Source organism: Phocoena phocoena, chromosome 19 (genome assembly GCF_963924675.1).
Source record: "Phocoena phocoena chromosome 19, mPhoPho1.1, whole genome shotgun sequence".
NCBI classification, from domain to species: Eukaryota; Metazoa; Chordata; class Mammalia; order Artiodactyla; family Phocoenidae; genus Phocoena; species Phocoena phocoena.
In genome coordinates this window covers 54,204,145-54,219,625 of record NC_089237.1, presented here as the reverse complement: position 1 = coordinate 54,219,625, position 15,481 = coordinate 54,204,145, and the positions used below count along the sequence as shown (strand labels likewise).

The 15,481-nt window shown below is 42.9% G+C and overlaps 1 protein-coding gene across 1 annotated transcript in view; it reads right to left on the bottom strand.

Moving 5' to 3' along the window:
- The window catches only part of DNAH9 (dynein axonemal heavy chain 9), a 300,462-nt gene that overhangs the window by 249,325 nt on the left and 35,656 nt on the right, over nucleotides 1-15,481 (bottom strand). Inside the window, 5 exon segments of the mRNA XM_065896659.1 lie at nucleotides 4,290-4,531; nucleotides 5,228-5,483; nucleotides 8,260-8,386; nucleotides 10,103-10,171; nucleotides 14,273-14,387. Coding sequence (XP_065752731.1) covers nucleotides 4,290-4,531; nucleotides 5,228-5,483; nucleotides 8,260-8,386; nucleotides 10,103-10,171; nucleotides 14,273-14,387 — 809 coding nt within the window.

Below are 15,481 nucleotides of genomic sequence, written 5' to 3'. Positions count from 1 at the left end.
TCCTGTAATAAACCATAATGGAAAAGAATATGAAAAAGAATATATATATTAATATATATAACAGAATCACTTTGCTGTCCAGCAGAAATTAATACAACATTGTAAATCAACTGTACTTCTATAAAATAAATTTAAAAAAAGAAATGAGCTGGAGTGTTTTGTTGTTGGCATTTAATATTAACTAAAAACCTTTATCATACTGAGTGAATTAGAAAATGTACACACAGAAAGGAATGCACAGGCTTTCTCTCCCTCCTTTTACATGATACAGTCACCGACCTGGTGGTATGGCAAGTACAGATGTCCCATTTACTCATCATTCAGCCTTTTTACAGCAACTTTCCATTTATCTTACATCTTCAAAGAACGTGGTTACCACTTTGCAAAAGTAAATGTTCTAGGTGACTCACGCTTACCCCTTTAGGAAACACTGCCATATTGTAAATCTCATGATTCTGCTTTTAAATGTCAAAACTCTAAAATTTCTAAAGTGTATTACCTATACCTTTCCTTCCTAAGTAGATTAAAGATTTAATGAGAGTCCGTCGTCATGCAAATCATAACACAGTGACAATCCAGAGTTTCTCTTAGGTGTTACTAAAATGTTATGTCTGTTTGCTTCTACAGTTTAGTTTTTATGACTGCCTTGTAGAGTTGTTTTATCTCTTTCCTACTGTCACCCTATCAACATAGTTATCTATACCTTTCACCTCAAATCTACTATGGTACAAGGAGCAAACGTGTCAGAATTTTCTGTAAACTAACAAGAAATAGCTCAAGTTTCTGATCCTAGCCAAGACAGAGGAATGAGATTGGACTTTCCCTTTTGCTACAAACAGCTACAGAACGGGATATAAGAAATAATTATTTTGGGTAACTGGATGTGATCCCTAAGAGAAGGGAAATATTCAAGGTGAGCTTCACAACTACCTGGCTTTCTACCTAGAGGCACTTTCCAAATCATGGCATAGGAAAGTGGACCTCAATTAGAGCATCGTTCCTGCTGGGCAGAAAAGACAGAAACGGGGGTTTGGGACTGCTGAGGTTGCTGAGCCCTTTTGAATCTCTGACTGAGGATTAAGCTGTGCATATTTAGGGCAAGATTCTGCAAGGCCTGGCAGAGAACAGTTACCGGGGGCTCTAAGCTGAATGGAGCTTGTGAAGGTCATATAGTGCTGGAAGATGTTTGTGTTCTATCAGAAATAATGAAAAGACTTCACAGATAACCCAGGACTTCACTTGAGACTCCAGAAATGCAGTGCTTTAGGATTAGAGCTCTATTCTAGAGCAAGGCCTCTTTAGACTCTCCCTAAGGAAGCTTAACATAAAGCCCCAACAGGGTCAAGCTGACCCACCAGTGAGGTAACTGCCTGCCGAAACAAAACCACAAACTCTTTAAAAGGGAAATAACATCCAGATTCTAAAGTGGCATCCAACATGACTAGAATATAATAAAAAATTACTAGACATGCGAAGAAGCAGGAAAATGTGACATTTAACCAAGAGAGAAAATAATCACTAAGAACAGACTCAGAAAATAGCTGCCACGCCAATCCTGGAATGCCTATTCCTTCGACTTATGTGACACAAAAATAAACCTCCTTCACATTAAAAAAAGGACTCAGAAAATAAAACAGATGTTGGAATTATTAGACAAGAATGTTGTAATTTGATTAACCGCCACCACCACCCCCCAATTTGGTGAAAAACAGATTTAAAACCTCACAAACTCCAAGCAGGCTGAATATAAAGAAAACGTATTTAGGCACATCGTAGTTGAATGGAAAAGAATACAAAGAATTTATTTTAAAAGAATCTATTAAAAGGAGCCTGAGAAAAAAGGGGACCAAAGATACACAGTACACTGGCTTCTCATCAGAAACCTTAGAGGGTAGAAGACAATGAAATGACTCCTGAAAGGAAAATAGAACTGTCTACACTGAATTTTATATTCTGTGAAACTCTTCTTCAAAAACAAAGGTGAAATAAGGACATTTTCAGATAAACAAAAACTGAGAGACCGTGTCATCAGCAGACCTAAACTGCAAGACATACTAGAGGAAGCTCTTCTGGCTGAAGAGAAATGACCATAGATGGTAACTTAGTTCTACAGAAAGGAAAAACAAATCTGGAAATGGTGACTATGTGGGTAAATACAAAACTCTATAAATATCTTCCCCAAAGCTTTTAAAATAAAAAATTGTAATACTCTGTTGTGGGGTATATTATACACACCCACAAACACACACATGCACACACACCAACACTATAAAAGATGCCTGGGCGGTTTGAATTGTTGCTAGGTTCCTATATTTCATGGGAAAACTCTAAGTAGATTGTGATTAGTTCAAGAGACCTACTAAAACTTAGAACAACCACTGCAAGTGTGATGCAACAAGGTAAAGGCTGAAATGGCAATTGAGAGAAGAAAATACAATACTAGAAAATATACAATTAATAACACGAAGATGGGAAAGGAAGAGCAGAGGAACAAAAAAGAGATGAAGCCAATGGAAAACAAATAGCAAAACAGTGGTGCTAAATCCAACCATATCAATTAAGTGTAATGACCTAAAAATTTCAATTAACAGGCAAAGTTGTTAGATGTAGAAAAGTAAGTTTCTACTATATGCTGTCTATAAGAGAAGAAATTTGAATCCAAAGAAGCAAATAGGTTGGATGTGAAAGGGTGGAAAAAGACGGACAATGCAAAAAGTAGGAATAGTGAATCTGGAAGAAAGGCAATAGAATTATCAGAAAAAAAGACTTCAGGACAAGGGAGTATTATTAGAAATAAAAATAATTTCATAGTGATAAAATGGCCAATTCATCAGGAAGTTACAGTAATTATAAATGTGTTTGCACCTACTAACAGAGCTTCAAATACTTGATGAAAAATCTGAAAGAACTAAAGGATAAAACAGACAAATCCAAAATCATAGGTGGAGATTTTAACATTCTAAGCTTCAGTAACTGGTAGAACAAATAGACAAAAAAACTGCGAAATCATATAGACCATCTGAACAATACTATCAACCACTTTGAACTAATTGATATTTTATAGAACGTCACACCCAACAATGGAAGAATAAACATTGTCAATTGCACAAGGAACATCCAATAACATAGACCACATTCTACATCATAGAACAAGATTTGATGAATTCTAAACAAATGAAATCTTACAGAGTATTTTCTCTGCCCATAATGGAATTAAACTAGATAACAATTTCATTAAGCTATCCAGAGACGACCTAAATCTGTGGAAATTAAACAACATACTTCTAAATGACCACTGAGTTGAAGAACAAATCACAAGAGAAAAATAATTAAAACTGAATGATAATGAAAATGAGGCAGACCAAATTTGTGACTGCAACTGAAGCACTGCTAAGAGGGAAATTTATATCATCAAATGCTTGCAGTAGAAAGGAAGAAAGGCTTGAAATCAACTCTAAGTTTCAACCCTTATAGGCTAGACAAAAAGGAGAAGAAGCAAACTAACCCCAAATTAACCAGAAAGAAAGAAATGATAAATAACAGAAATTGATAAGCTAGAAAACAGATAAAGAAAATTTAAAAGGTCAAAAGTACAACATTTTATTGTGTTTCAACCCACAGAAAACCCAAAGATAACAACTGTGATTCATTACTGACTCTGTGCATGAGATCAACCCAGGAGAACTACCCCACGGCTACTTCAGTAGGGCGGGAGCTGGTGGCCATTTATAGCTCTTTTCCCTCGTCCAGTCTTGGATGATGAGACACAAGGTTTGCCCTGATCACAACGCGGGGCAGAGCCTTCCTGCATGAAGGGCAGCACTCTGCATCTTTCCTTCTCTACCCAGTGCATCAGGGACACCACAGTCGTCTTGCATATCTCCAGGCTCTGCAGAGCTGGGTTATGAGGATGATGCTTCAGGGCCACACTAGGTTGTGTGGACGAGTTCGGGGTGGTTAGTGCAGTGGATAAATTAGGATTCTGTCCTTGGCATCTCCTTCTACCCCCTAGGGGTTTGGTGCGGGATGTTAAGTCGTGTGACGACTAAGTGGTGTCACTATTAAGATCGTATTAACTTTGACACACTGATACCAGAATGAGACTTGACATGCTCCCCATCCATTTAGTTTTTAGCTCTTTTGCCATCAGTTTTAACTTCTATCCCTGACTGCAGAAGACACAGCATCTACTGATTGTTCTAATTTCCAAATCACTTCTAGCACCCAAACACACTTCATGATGCTTTCCCTGTACTGGTGGTATGTGTGTCTGAGAGGCTGGTTATTACCTGCACAAGGGCGTGAATCTTAAAGCCAGATTCTTTGATAAGACTGTAATATTCTTCCATTCGATCATGCTGATCATCCATAGAGAGAAGGCATTCCTTTTTCCCATCTTTTCTCTTAAATATTGGCGACGCCCATGTTTTCATGATGTTTTGAATCTCTTCCACGTTGTCTTTCGTTTTCTGAACTCTTTGTTCAAGATCGTGAATACTACTGGTGATCTGAATGACATAATCCCAAATGCCTGTTCCCCAAAAGAGATAGAATTAATTGACATAGCTTACAGTGGTAGAGCGAAAGGTCTGGTTGCTATGAAACATAGGGATTTAATACCTGTGGGTTTTATAAGACTTTTCTGCACAGGTTAGTTTGTAATCATCAGAGCCTTTTCCTTCCTAGTTGCAACAAAAAGCCACCCCTTACCATGACCCTGGTTATGGCCTCGGTTATGAGCTCTTTGAAGGTAGGGGTCACATCCCCTGTATTTCATATTCTCCTCACCGTCCTGCACATGGTGCCCTGTACATGTTAATCAGTCAATGAAAGTTTATTGAATTGCGCTGGAGGATACAAGAAAAGTAAATGTATAGTTCCCTCATTTAAGATGTTTATGGTCCAGTTAAGAAAAGTAAGGAACAATGATAATGTAGTAAAAATCCTCCTCCATGGAGTGCCCAGTATACGCTGGAGACTGCGGGAGAGTTCATGAAAATTCCCCAGAGCATGGCAGCAAAGCTGTCTAAACCTCCCAGGCACGCAGAGGAGGCGGAAGAGGGACGCCGTTCCTCCTCGTCTTCTCTATGTTGGGCACATATCTGAGAGGACAGACTCGTGCTTCAAACCCAGATCAGATTAACCGGGGAATGAAGTGAGGTTCTACCAACTTGATTAGAATCTTGACTTCCAACCTTTCACCAGACCCCAGGTGGTCTCCTGTTACCTTCTGTTTTCCAGCTCAGAGTCTCCTCTGCAGCTCTCAGGCAGAGATCGATATTTTGCAGCTCTTCCTGCACTAATGGAAATTCCACCTCTAGCAGAGTTTTCATAACCTTGTTGTACCAATTTGCCATCAACTCCAATTTAGCCACAAGCTGCCGATAGAATCCCCTGGAGGAGAACATGGCTGCTGCTGTCTCAGGGATGTGCATCATCTGCTGGGGTTGAAGATACCTCGTTTCTTTCAGCACGGAAATCAGCTGGAGAAAAGAATCAACATAAGTGGCTGTAGTTCAGTGGCAGCGAATAGCAGCCGTATCGATCGGGACTGGGAAACCCCAGGGGCCCAAGGGCCTTCTGGGTCCTTTCTCAACTTCTGCTCCTACTGGTTCCTTAAATCTTCTCTGAGAAGGAAAAGACAACTGGGCTCCCAACTCTCCTTCCAGTGGCTCTGGGCCAGCTCTTCGTTCCTGCCCGGATAACCCTACTCAGGGTTAAGACAAATGCTAATCCTTTAGCAGGGAAATGACCTTAGCCTCCGAGTTTATACTGAAATAAGCGCAAAATAGATATTAAAAATTTTAATGTAAAAAATGAAAAAAATGTGGACGATTTATATAATATTGAAGTAGAGAAGATCATTCCAAATGTACAACCAGAAAATAAAAGATAAAATTTATATGCATAAAATATCATACACATAATAAAATGCCACACTTCAACAGATAAAAATACTTGCAGCAGATTTCTTAATATCTGACAGATATTTCACAAATAGTCTGACAAACTCACAGGAAAAGAGAGCACTTTCACCCAAAAGTGGGCAACGGACATGAATAAGCAATTCACAGGAGAAGAAAGATAAATGTCCAATGAACACATGAAAAACTTTCTACTTTACTAGTGGTCAAATAAATGCAAATTAAAACAACATTGAGATATTACATAGTTTTTGGTTCAACAGGTTAGAAGTGATTTGAAGAAATGAATGATATCTTGCTGGCAGGAGAATGCCTGAGTTACATCTTTCTGAAGAGCAAATTGATAAAATACGCTAAAACTCTCAAAATGTGAGCACCCTTTAGCCCAGCGATCCCCTTTCTAGGCATTTATCCCAAAGAAATACGGTGCAATAATAACTAAAGATGCTTACTGTAGCATTATTTATAACATATTTTATCCAAATATAAGATGCCATTAATGGTAAGATTCAGTAGTATTTTATGTCATAAATTTTATGTCAGTAGTATTTTATATCAGTAGTATTTTATGTCAGATTCAGAAATATTTTAGTATTTCACCTAAGGAAGAAAAAAATGTGGTTTATTTATCTATAAACACATGCTATTTTCAGAGATATTAAGATATAAAAAACCCGTGTGTGTCCTAGAATCAATGAAATACAGATTGATAAAACGAGAAAATATTTAAATGCCCAACAACAGAAAATTTTAAATAATTAAAATAAATTATTTAATATATAACAAATTACTAAATATATATATATGTTTTTAACCCATACAATTCTTATCCTGGTCAAAGCTTTGATCATGTCTCTCTAGAATGACAAATGTGTTACTGTTCATTCTTCATAGCATAGCTGTTGCCACTTTGCTTGAGGTTGAAAGCCAAGGGATATTCGTAGCCCTTCTCTGACTTGTCGTGTTTGTAGTCGTCTCCCCCGACTCACATTATAATTTAGGTATGTATCTCCCTCCCCTTTTCTTTTCTCACCCCTTTCCTCTCCCTCCTTTCCCTTCTATCACCTACAAACACCTGTAAAGCACCCACCATGTGCTGCACATGGAAGCAGACAGAGTCCTTGTCTTCGGAGCATATAGACGAGGGCCCATCTTCAATACTGTCTTACACCAAGGACTTAATTACTACAATCATACCATCTGGACTGCAGCCTAGTTGGTAATCCAGGTACTCAACTCTTTGGGCATTTAATATTCAATACTGCTCAAAGCGAATGCTGATAAAATTACTCCAAGGATTTAATGAGTTCAACCTCAGACTCATGTCTTGCCAAAGTGAAGAAACGAACCCTCCAACTCCCTTTGTTGACTTTTATTCTAGGGGGAATTGATGTTCTACTTAAACTGGAATTATCTCAAAAGAAACCAATATTCTGTCAGCTTAGCTTTCAGCTCTTTCTATGCTACATTCCTATGGAACATGCCATCAAGACAGAACTAGGAGACTGCCTTTAGCTCGGTGTGGCCAATACCTTTCATCAGTTTTTAAGCTGAATGATGTACATCCTGATGTGGGCTTGCTTTTGGTTATAGTTTTCTCCAGCATTAAGCTTTCCATGGCTGCTACAGCCCACTGGTCTTCTACCCTTTCTATTTAAAGCAGGGTTTCTCAACCTCAGAACCATTGACAGTTTTGGACAAAAAACTCTTTGCTGTGGGGTGCTGTCCTGTTCATTGTAGGAAGTTTGTATCTACTTACACCATGTGCTACTGGCACCCCCTTCAAGTTTGACAAGCAAAAATGTCTCCATTTTGGGGACAAAATTGCTTTGGTTGAGAACCAATAATCTAGTCTCATTTCCAAAGCTACTCCTTGGAGATTTATCATATGCTACCTAACGAAACTAGACTTTTGCATGTTGAGATTCTGGCTTCTAACTAGCTTGTGGGCTCTTGGAAGTCAGGAACCAGGTCTTACACTTGGTTGGCCCTCTAGCATCTAGTCAACAGCCCTCACCCGCAGTGTGTATTCAAGGTAGGCCCGGTTAACTATGGTACCAAACGGTATCACTATGGTACCAAGTGATATTTTGCAATATTTTCTGTTGTGCAAAATCAAAGCAAATATACTGGCTGACCCTGGAGAAAAATGTGAACAGTGGACAACTTAAGAAAACACTACACCCTAAGATTTATCCCAAAAAAGAAATCCAGGGTGCAAGTTCTTTTGAGCAGCTTTTGCATATTCTTATACAAAGACTTTTTGCCTTTGAAATCAGCAGAGTCAAATGAAACTCTTCAGAAACCAAGAGGAAGTTACTGCCTTTGGACTTACCTGTGGGCTAAAGTTGACAGTGATCTGCTTTGTCTCTGGATCACGCTTCAGAAGTGGCCGGGAAAGGTTGTACTGCGACTTCTCTGATACTGTCTGACACCAGTCCTCGTAGAGTCTTGTCTCATACCTGTGAGGATCAGAGATGACGGTCACCTCATGAGCACCCTCCCAGCTCCCCAATGCCTGGCAATGATTAACTGAAGATACATCTCTATATAGATATATATAACATAAATGACATAGCTATATGTGTATATATATAACATCTCTATAGCTACCTATCTATCTAATCCAACCATCCATCCATCTATCTACCTTTAATATGTATATCTCAGGAATTGAAGATGCTATTAGTGAAATACCTGAATACATTCTTAAGTCAGAGTCATGACTCAGCTGGGCAAGTCAGCTCCTGCAGGTAACCCCTCATTTCCTAAAGGTGGCAAAGCTTAAATCAGAGGAGAGCAGAAAGAGAGACTCCATGCGATCTTCTGGGAGGATAAGGGAAGTGGTGATTAGTCTCAGTAAATGTTGGAAGCATTTATCGGGTAAGATTTGTTCTCACGCTAATCTTCACGTGGCTCACGGACATTCACTGTTCAGTCATTACACATTGATGTGTTGGGCTTGGGAGATAAAACGATGAATAAACATCCCATGGTAAACGCAGCTAGTGGTGCAACCACGGGTCAACAGAGGATGCAGCAAGTACAACCCCAGGCAGATGTACTGGGCATTAGGCTTTGAATGGCAGAGGTAGGCGGGTGGGTGGGGGTGATGAGGAGGATGCCAGGGAGGGTCTCACGGAGGAGGGGCGGAAGCGATGCTTGACTGAGTCTCAGGATGAGCAGCAGCTGGGCAGTGCGGGGGAGTGAGTGTTCCGGGTAGGAGCAGCAGCGCAGACGAAGGTTGAGGCAGGGAGCAGCAGACGGTGCGCTGGGGAGAGTGAGTAGACAGAGCACCTGAGGGAGGAGAGGGCAAGGGCCCAGGCATCAGGGAGCACGTTTCGGGTCACGGTAAAAAGGAGCTGGTGGGAGACACTGAGAGGCCTCCCCGACAGGGGATGTGAGGAGAGGGGATTTGGTGACAGTGTGGGCGCTGAGGGGCACAGGTCCAGAGCAGAGAGGCTCTTAGGAAGCCACTGCAGCAGTTCAGGCCCGAGAGGCTCTGATCTCTGGTGAAATGTGGGTGGTGGGTGCAGAGAGGAGGGGACAGATTTGAAGCTCATATTTGGGAAGTCAAAAGGGTAGAACTTGGGTGACCTGGCAGGTGGAGGTGCTGCCAGCTAAGATGTCTCCACAATGCTAAGTGTGATCGTAACTATAATCATAATGTGTACGGTGCTCCTCTTCTGAACCAGGAGAAGATTACAAGGCAAGACACAGACTGTGTCTGGACCCTGCTCCCCCAGAAGACTGACTGCAGCTTTAAAGAAGGAACAACCCCATGTAAAATCTTCGTTCTTACGCTTTCTCTGTTAACGGATGCAGGAAGTACTTTCTAAACTTATTGTCTCTTTGTGCGGCACCAACTGTCAATTTCCGCTTAGCGAGCAGCTGCTGAGGTTTTCCATGACACCGATCTCGGGGTGCCATGAGGAGCGCCCCACTTCTAGCTCTGCCGAGTTCACGTCCCCAACAAAACGGCACTGGAAAAGTGCTCATTTCCAGACTAGAGCTGCATTCCCCGGAGGCCTGCTGTTTGCAGCCCTGAAGCACTGCACCCACATAAAACACAGAGCGACACTTCACTGCCACCGAGAAATGTGCACGAACTCAGAACTGCAGAGGGCATGGTGGGCGCTCTGCGTCTGCAGAACGATCCAGGCCCGGAAACTGCTTACTTTTCCAACAATGAGAGCATTTCTTCATATTTTTGTATCACGCGCTTTCCTTTGGCAGATTCCATGCAACTACCCATACAAAAGAGAGGGAAAAAATGACATCGAATTAGAAGAAGTGAAAATAATGATCTGAGTAACAAACTGCAGCTTATAAAGAGGAGGCTCAATAGCTTCGCAGGCAAGTTTCCAAAGGCCCCTAAATGAGCCTGCACTCTTCTTCCTGAACATCTGCCACCGGCCACTAGAGGGCATCTGCACTTTCCCAAATGCAGTCAGCGCCCACGTGACAGGAGGACAGCCTCTCCCCGCCAGGGCTCCGCCAACCCCCTCACCCTGGCTGAGCCAGTCTTGCGCGTGTAAAATGAAGTCCTTCAAAAACCAGGAGGGAAATTGAGACATGCAAGAAAAATTCTAGGTGTTGCAGTTTTCTGTATTCAAGAACGAAACTGTATGTAACGTTATACATTATAACAAAAACTATATAACATATATGTGTATATATGTATATAACAGTGCATATAAAAAATAGCAATATATATATATATATATACATCCCACACACATATACAAACATTGTCATATACGTAACAATATGTATGTATATATTCCCCTTCTCTGAAATCCATCTAGGGCACGTGATGAGAAATATTCTGCCTCATTACTCATTGCCACATTTACATGAGGTTCCCTCCCACCTCTTACATCCCCAAACTTGAGCACACAAAACGCACATACATGCACACAGACACACATGCACACACTTGTATGCTCACATGCGCAGACACACGCTCGGAGGCTTCCCTGGGTCCACTGAGGACCACGGAGGCATCGTTGCCCACACCTGCTCCCCGGTTTTGACACTTCTTTACAGCACAAAATGAAGAGTCCAGCTCCTGGGAAAGTTGGTGAAGTATCTGTAATTTTCAGAAACCTTCACACTAACTGTGTTGGAGGATCTTGTTTGTTCTGCTAGCAAAACGAGGCAGCTTATTGCAAAGATTCTTTAAAATCCATTTGCTCTTTAAATCTTCACAGGCTCCCCCCGAGCTTCGAGCTTTGATTTAAGCCCTCACACCTGCAGAGAAAGCACTGGATTTCCTGGAGTTTTTCCCAGTCGCTCGGTCCCCTTTCCTCGTGAAGGAGCAGAGGTGTCTGCAGGACAGCGAGGACAAGCCCTGACCCCAGATCTGTTTCTATCTGGAAGAGAACGAGGCTAGAGGAGAGAGTGACTTCTGCACCTCGGGCCCTGGGACTTGTCTGGGAGGCTTGAGAAGTCACAGGAATAAGTGCGTCAAACTCCCTGCAGGTTCTACTTCACTTCATGGCGAGGAATCAAACCCATTTCACTAACCAATTCATAAATATATTACAGAGTATACACGAGAATGTGAATTCATTTTTAGAACAAACAGGAACTTCCATGGGAACTGTGGAGGACATGGTGGGGTGCCATTCAGACACCCTCTCGGGACCACCCCCACCCCCAATCTCCCTCACCAGGAAGGCTGATGAAGTGTAGCTGCCTCCCTCTTTGAGAACAGCCTCAGCCAAACAGACAGAGCTGCCTCCTCACCCACGGTCAAGCCCCTCCCTGTCCCACAGCCCACTTCCACCAACGAGCTGACGTGGGGTACAAAGGCCAGGCAACCCTAAAGGGTCAGACTTCCCCATCGGATGAGCTGAAGCCTACTTGCAACTGTGCTGCAGCTCAGCTTCTCCTCTGCCCGATCCCTCCCCCATCCCTCACAGGCGCGGGTCCCAAGAGCATCCCTGTAAATTCCTGCAGGCTGCCTCAGCTCTGCTCCAGGGAGCTGGACCAGGACAGCTCCCGCAGGCCACATTCCTAGCAGCAGCCCTGCCACCCTCCCCGCCCATTCTCATATCTTCTCCCTCCCTCCCTGGGAGGCATGTTTGAGAAGATGGGGGCTCAGCTGGACTCCCGGCCAAGCTTCCTATGGCTGGGGCGGGAGGGGTCCCCTGGCAGAGTTCTGGGTGAGGACCCCTGAGACCCAGATGCCTGTTCCAGTTCTGTCCTTGCTATCTTTGGACTCCAGGCAGGTCACCTCATTTCTATCTGCCTCAGTTTCTTCACCTGCACAACGAAGAGCTCGCTCAGACAGAGCAGACACTGCAGACGAATCTCCCACTGGGCAGGTCTGACTCACAGGCACGTTTGTTTGATTTGTACGGAGTTTGAGGCAAAGAGGAATACTTGCTGGTTTTAAAGTAAATCTAGATTTTCGGCTTCTCTCCAACAGTAGGGAGATTTCTCCCATTGAGTCATTCTTCCTCTTGGCAACACGGGGTGATGTGGTGGAGGTTCCCTTCAGACCACAACCTGGCTATCTTTCATTGTCTTTCTGGCCTTTGAAACTGGTTAGTCTTTTTTAAAAAAATTGTTTCCAGTTTTATTGAGAAGTAATTGACGTACAGCACTGTGTAAATTTAAGATGTAGAACATGACTTGACTTACATATACTATAAAATGATCACCACCACGTGTTTAGTTAACATCCATCATCTCATATAGATACAAGAAAAAATGAAAAAATTGTTTCTTTTTTCTTGTGATGAGAACTTTTAGGATCTACTCACTTAACAACTTTTATATATACCATGCAGCCGTGCTAACTACAGCCATCATGGTACTTGACATCCTCAGTATTTATCTTTTAACTGGAAGTTGGTAAATTCTGACCTTCATCCATTTCCCCCACCCTCCTCCTCAAACCTCACCCCCCATAACCAGATAACCACAAATCTGATCTCTTTTACTATGAGTTTGGCTTTATTTCTTATTTCCAGATTCCAGATATAAGTGAGACCATATAGTATTTGTCTTTCTCTCTCTGCCTTATTTCACTTAGCATAATGCCCTCAAGGTCCATCCATGTTGCAAATGGCAGGATTTCCTTCTTTTTTATAGCTGAATAATATTCCATTACATATGTGAGATATATATATATATATATATATATATATATATATATATATATAATCTCACATCTTCATCCATTCATCCATCAATGGACGCTTAGGTTGTTTCCATGTCTTGGCCACTGTAAATAATGCTGCTGTGAACATGCTGTGTTTGCCAAAGCTGGGTGTTTTCAACAAGATGGAGTCTTTAGAAAGAGGGGTCAGAGAAAGCCTGCCCTTCCCCAGGCAGCACCCTCAACAAGGTATTGCAACAGCTCTTCTCTCGCTCTAGCAGCCCAGATGCTTCTAACTAGCTTGGCTTCCAGACTCAGCTGTGAGGCAGGCCAATAGTTTCCAAACCTGGTCACCGTTGGATCATGGGGAGAGTGTGCCAAGGAAGCAGATCCCAGGCACCACCCTGCCCTGAGATCTGGATTTAGTAGGTGGGGGGTGAGGGCTGGTAATCTGCACCATTAGCAAGCACCTGGGGTTTCTAATACATGAGGCCCTCACACCACGTTTCAGGAAACGCTGGGCTTCGTTATTCTCCAGCAGCCTTGGTAGTAAAGAGCCATCGTGTCAGAGGAGATGTGTGGAGGAATCCAAAGAGCTTGAAAACCCTGACTCATTTTTCCCTGGAAACAAGGACTCTGCTGAAGCAAAAGGAGCCAGCCTGTGTCCAGTAAGCCTCACCTGACACCAAGGGACCCACTCTTCAATCCAAATGTATCAATCTCGTTAATGCTTGGCCAGTAGTACGTGGTTGCTATGAACTGAATGTCTGTGTCCTCCCCAAATCCATATGTTGAAGCCTAAGGTGGCGCCTTGGGAGGTGATTAGGTCATGAGGGTGGAGTACTCATGAATGGGATGAGTGCCCATATAAAAGAGACCCCAGACAGCTGCTGAGTCCCTCCTGCCGCATCTGAGGACACAGTGGGAAGACAGCCAGCTGTAAGTCAGGAAGCAGGTCCTCTTCAACAGACACCAAATCTGCCAGCACCTTGACCTTGGACTTCCCAGCCTCCAGAACTGTGAGAGAGAGATTTCTGATATTCTTAAGTCACCCCGTCTATAGTACTCTGTTACGGCAGCCTGAACGGACTAAGATACTGGCTGATTGCTGGAAGTGGAAAGAAAAGAAGATGATTTTTGTGCCTCAAGTAACTGAGTTGCATTGCTACAATACTTGAAGTCCAGAGCGGGAGCAGAAGGCTGAAACAAACCTGCCTTTCAGCAACGAGGTACTCACGGGTGTGTCATGCGTCTGAAGTTGTCGAAGGGACCCTGGATGCGCTGCCTCAGCTCCTGCGCCCAGCGGAGCCTCCCAGCCACAGCGGGCATGTTCTTATGCACGGAGGAGAAGCCTGGGGACAGGGCACAGCAGACTGAAGCGAGGCTCCAGGCCTGAGCCCCACTCTACCCACGAATACTCCCCCACCTCCCACCACTTACTGCACTTTTTGCCTCATCCACCTCCACCTGCTAAAGTCACCCTGGGCTTACACTGAGATGGAAGTTCCTGGAACATCACCGAGTTCTGCTAAGGGGGAAGGAAGAGTGCCCTTGGGAAGAACGCTAAACAGCAACAGAGGACAGCCATTCCCAGCCCAGCTCTGCCGCTCACTGGCTTTCTGACAGCACACCTGTGACTTTCAACCCAGCTGCACATCAGCGTCACCTGGGGCTCTTCTAGAAACACTGATGCCTGGGCCCCATCCAAGCCATTCTGATTTGATTGGTCTGCGTGGGGCCTTGTCATCAGTACTTTTAGAAATCACTCAGGGTAATTCTAATTGTACAGTCAGGGTTAAGACACTGCCTTGGAACATATGTATATATATAACTGATTCACTTTGTTATAAAGCAGAAACTAACACACAATTGTAAAGCAATTATACTCCAATAAAGATGTTTAAAAAAAAAAAGACACACTGCCTTAAACAGACAACTTAATCTCTCAGGCCCTTAGGTTTTTCATATATAAAATGGGGAAAATATCTTCCTCACTTAACTTCCAGGGTTTCTGTGAGAATTCAGTAAGATTATGTATGAGACAGGCCATGTGGATTACGAAGCCCTTGACCAGAGTTAGCACAGCCTGGATCCTCTTACTTCAGTCCATTCAGTGGGTTTGTTTGCTTATAATCAGTTGTCAAAATTAACAATTGTAAGATTTCATTAAAAAAAAACTCAGTTTCCAGCTTCTCTGATAAAACTGGGAAATCTGGCAACCATCAGCCCCTGTTCTAACTAACTGTAGGAGCTGAATAGTGGTCTTGTCCTTTAGTTGACCATGGACCCCACCACTCCCTGATGCCTTACACTCAGCCCAGGTCCAACACTGTCATTTTCTACTTGGCTTCCGTGGTAGGCAAAATTCTACGATGACACCCAATGACCCTCACCCTTGCATGAGTCTCTCCTCTTTAAGTATAGGTGGAAACCGAATGTGATGAGA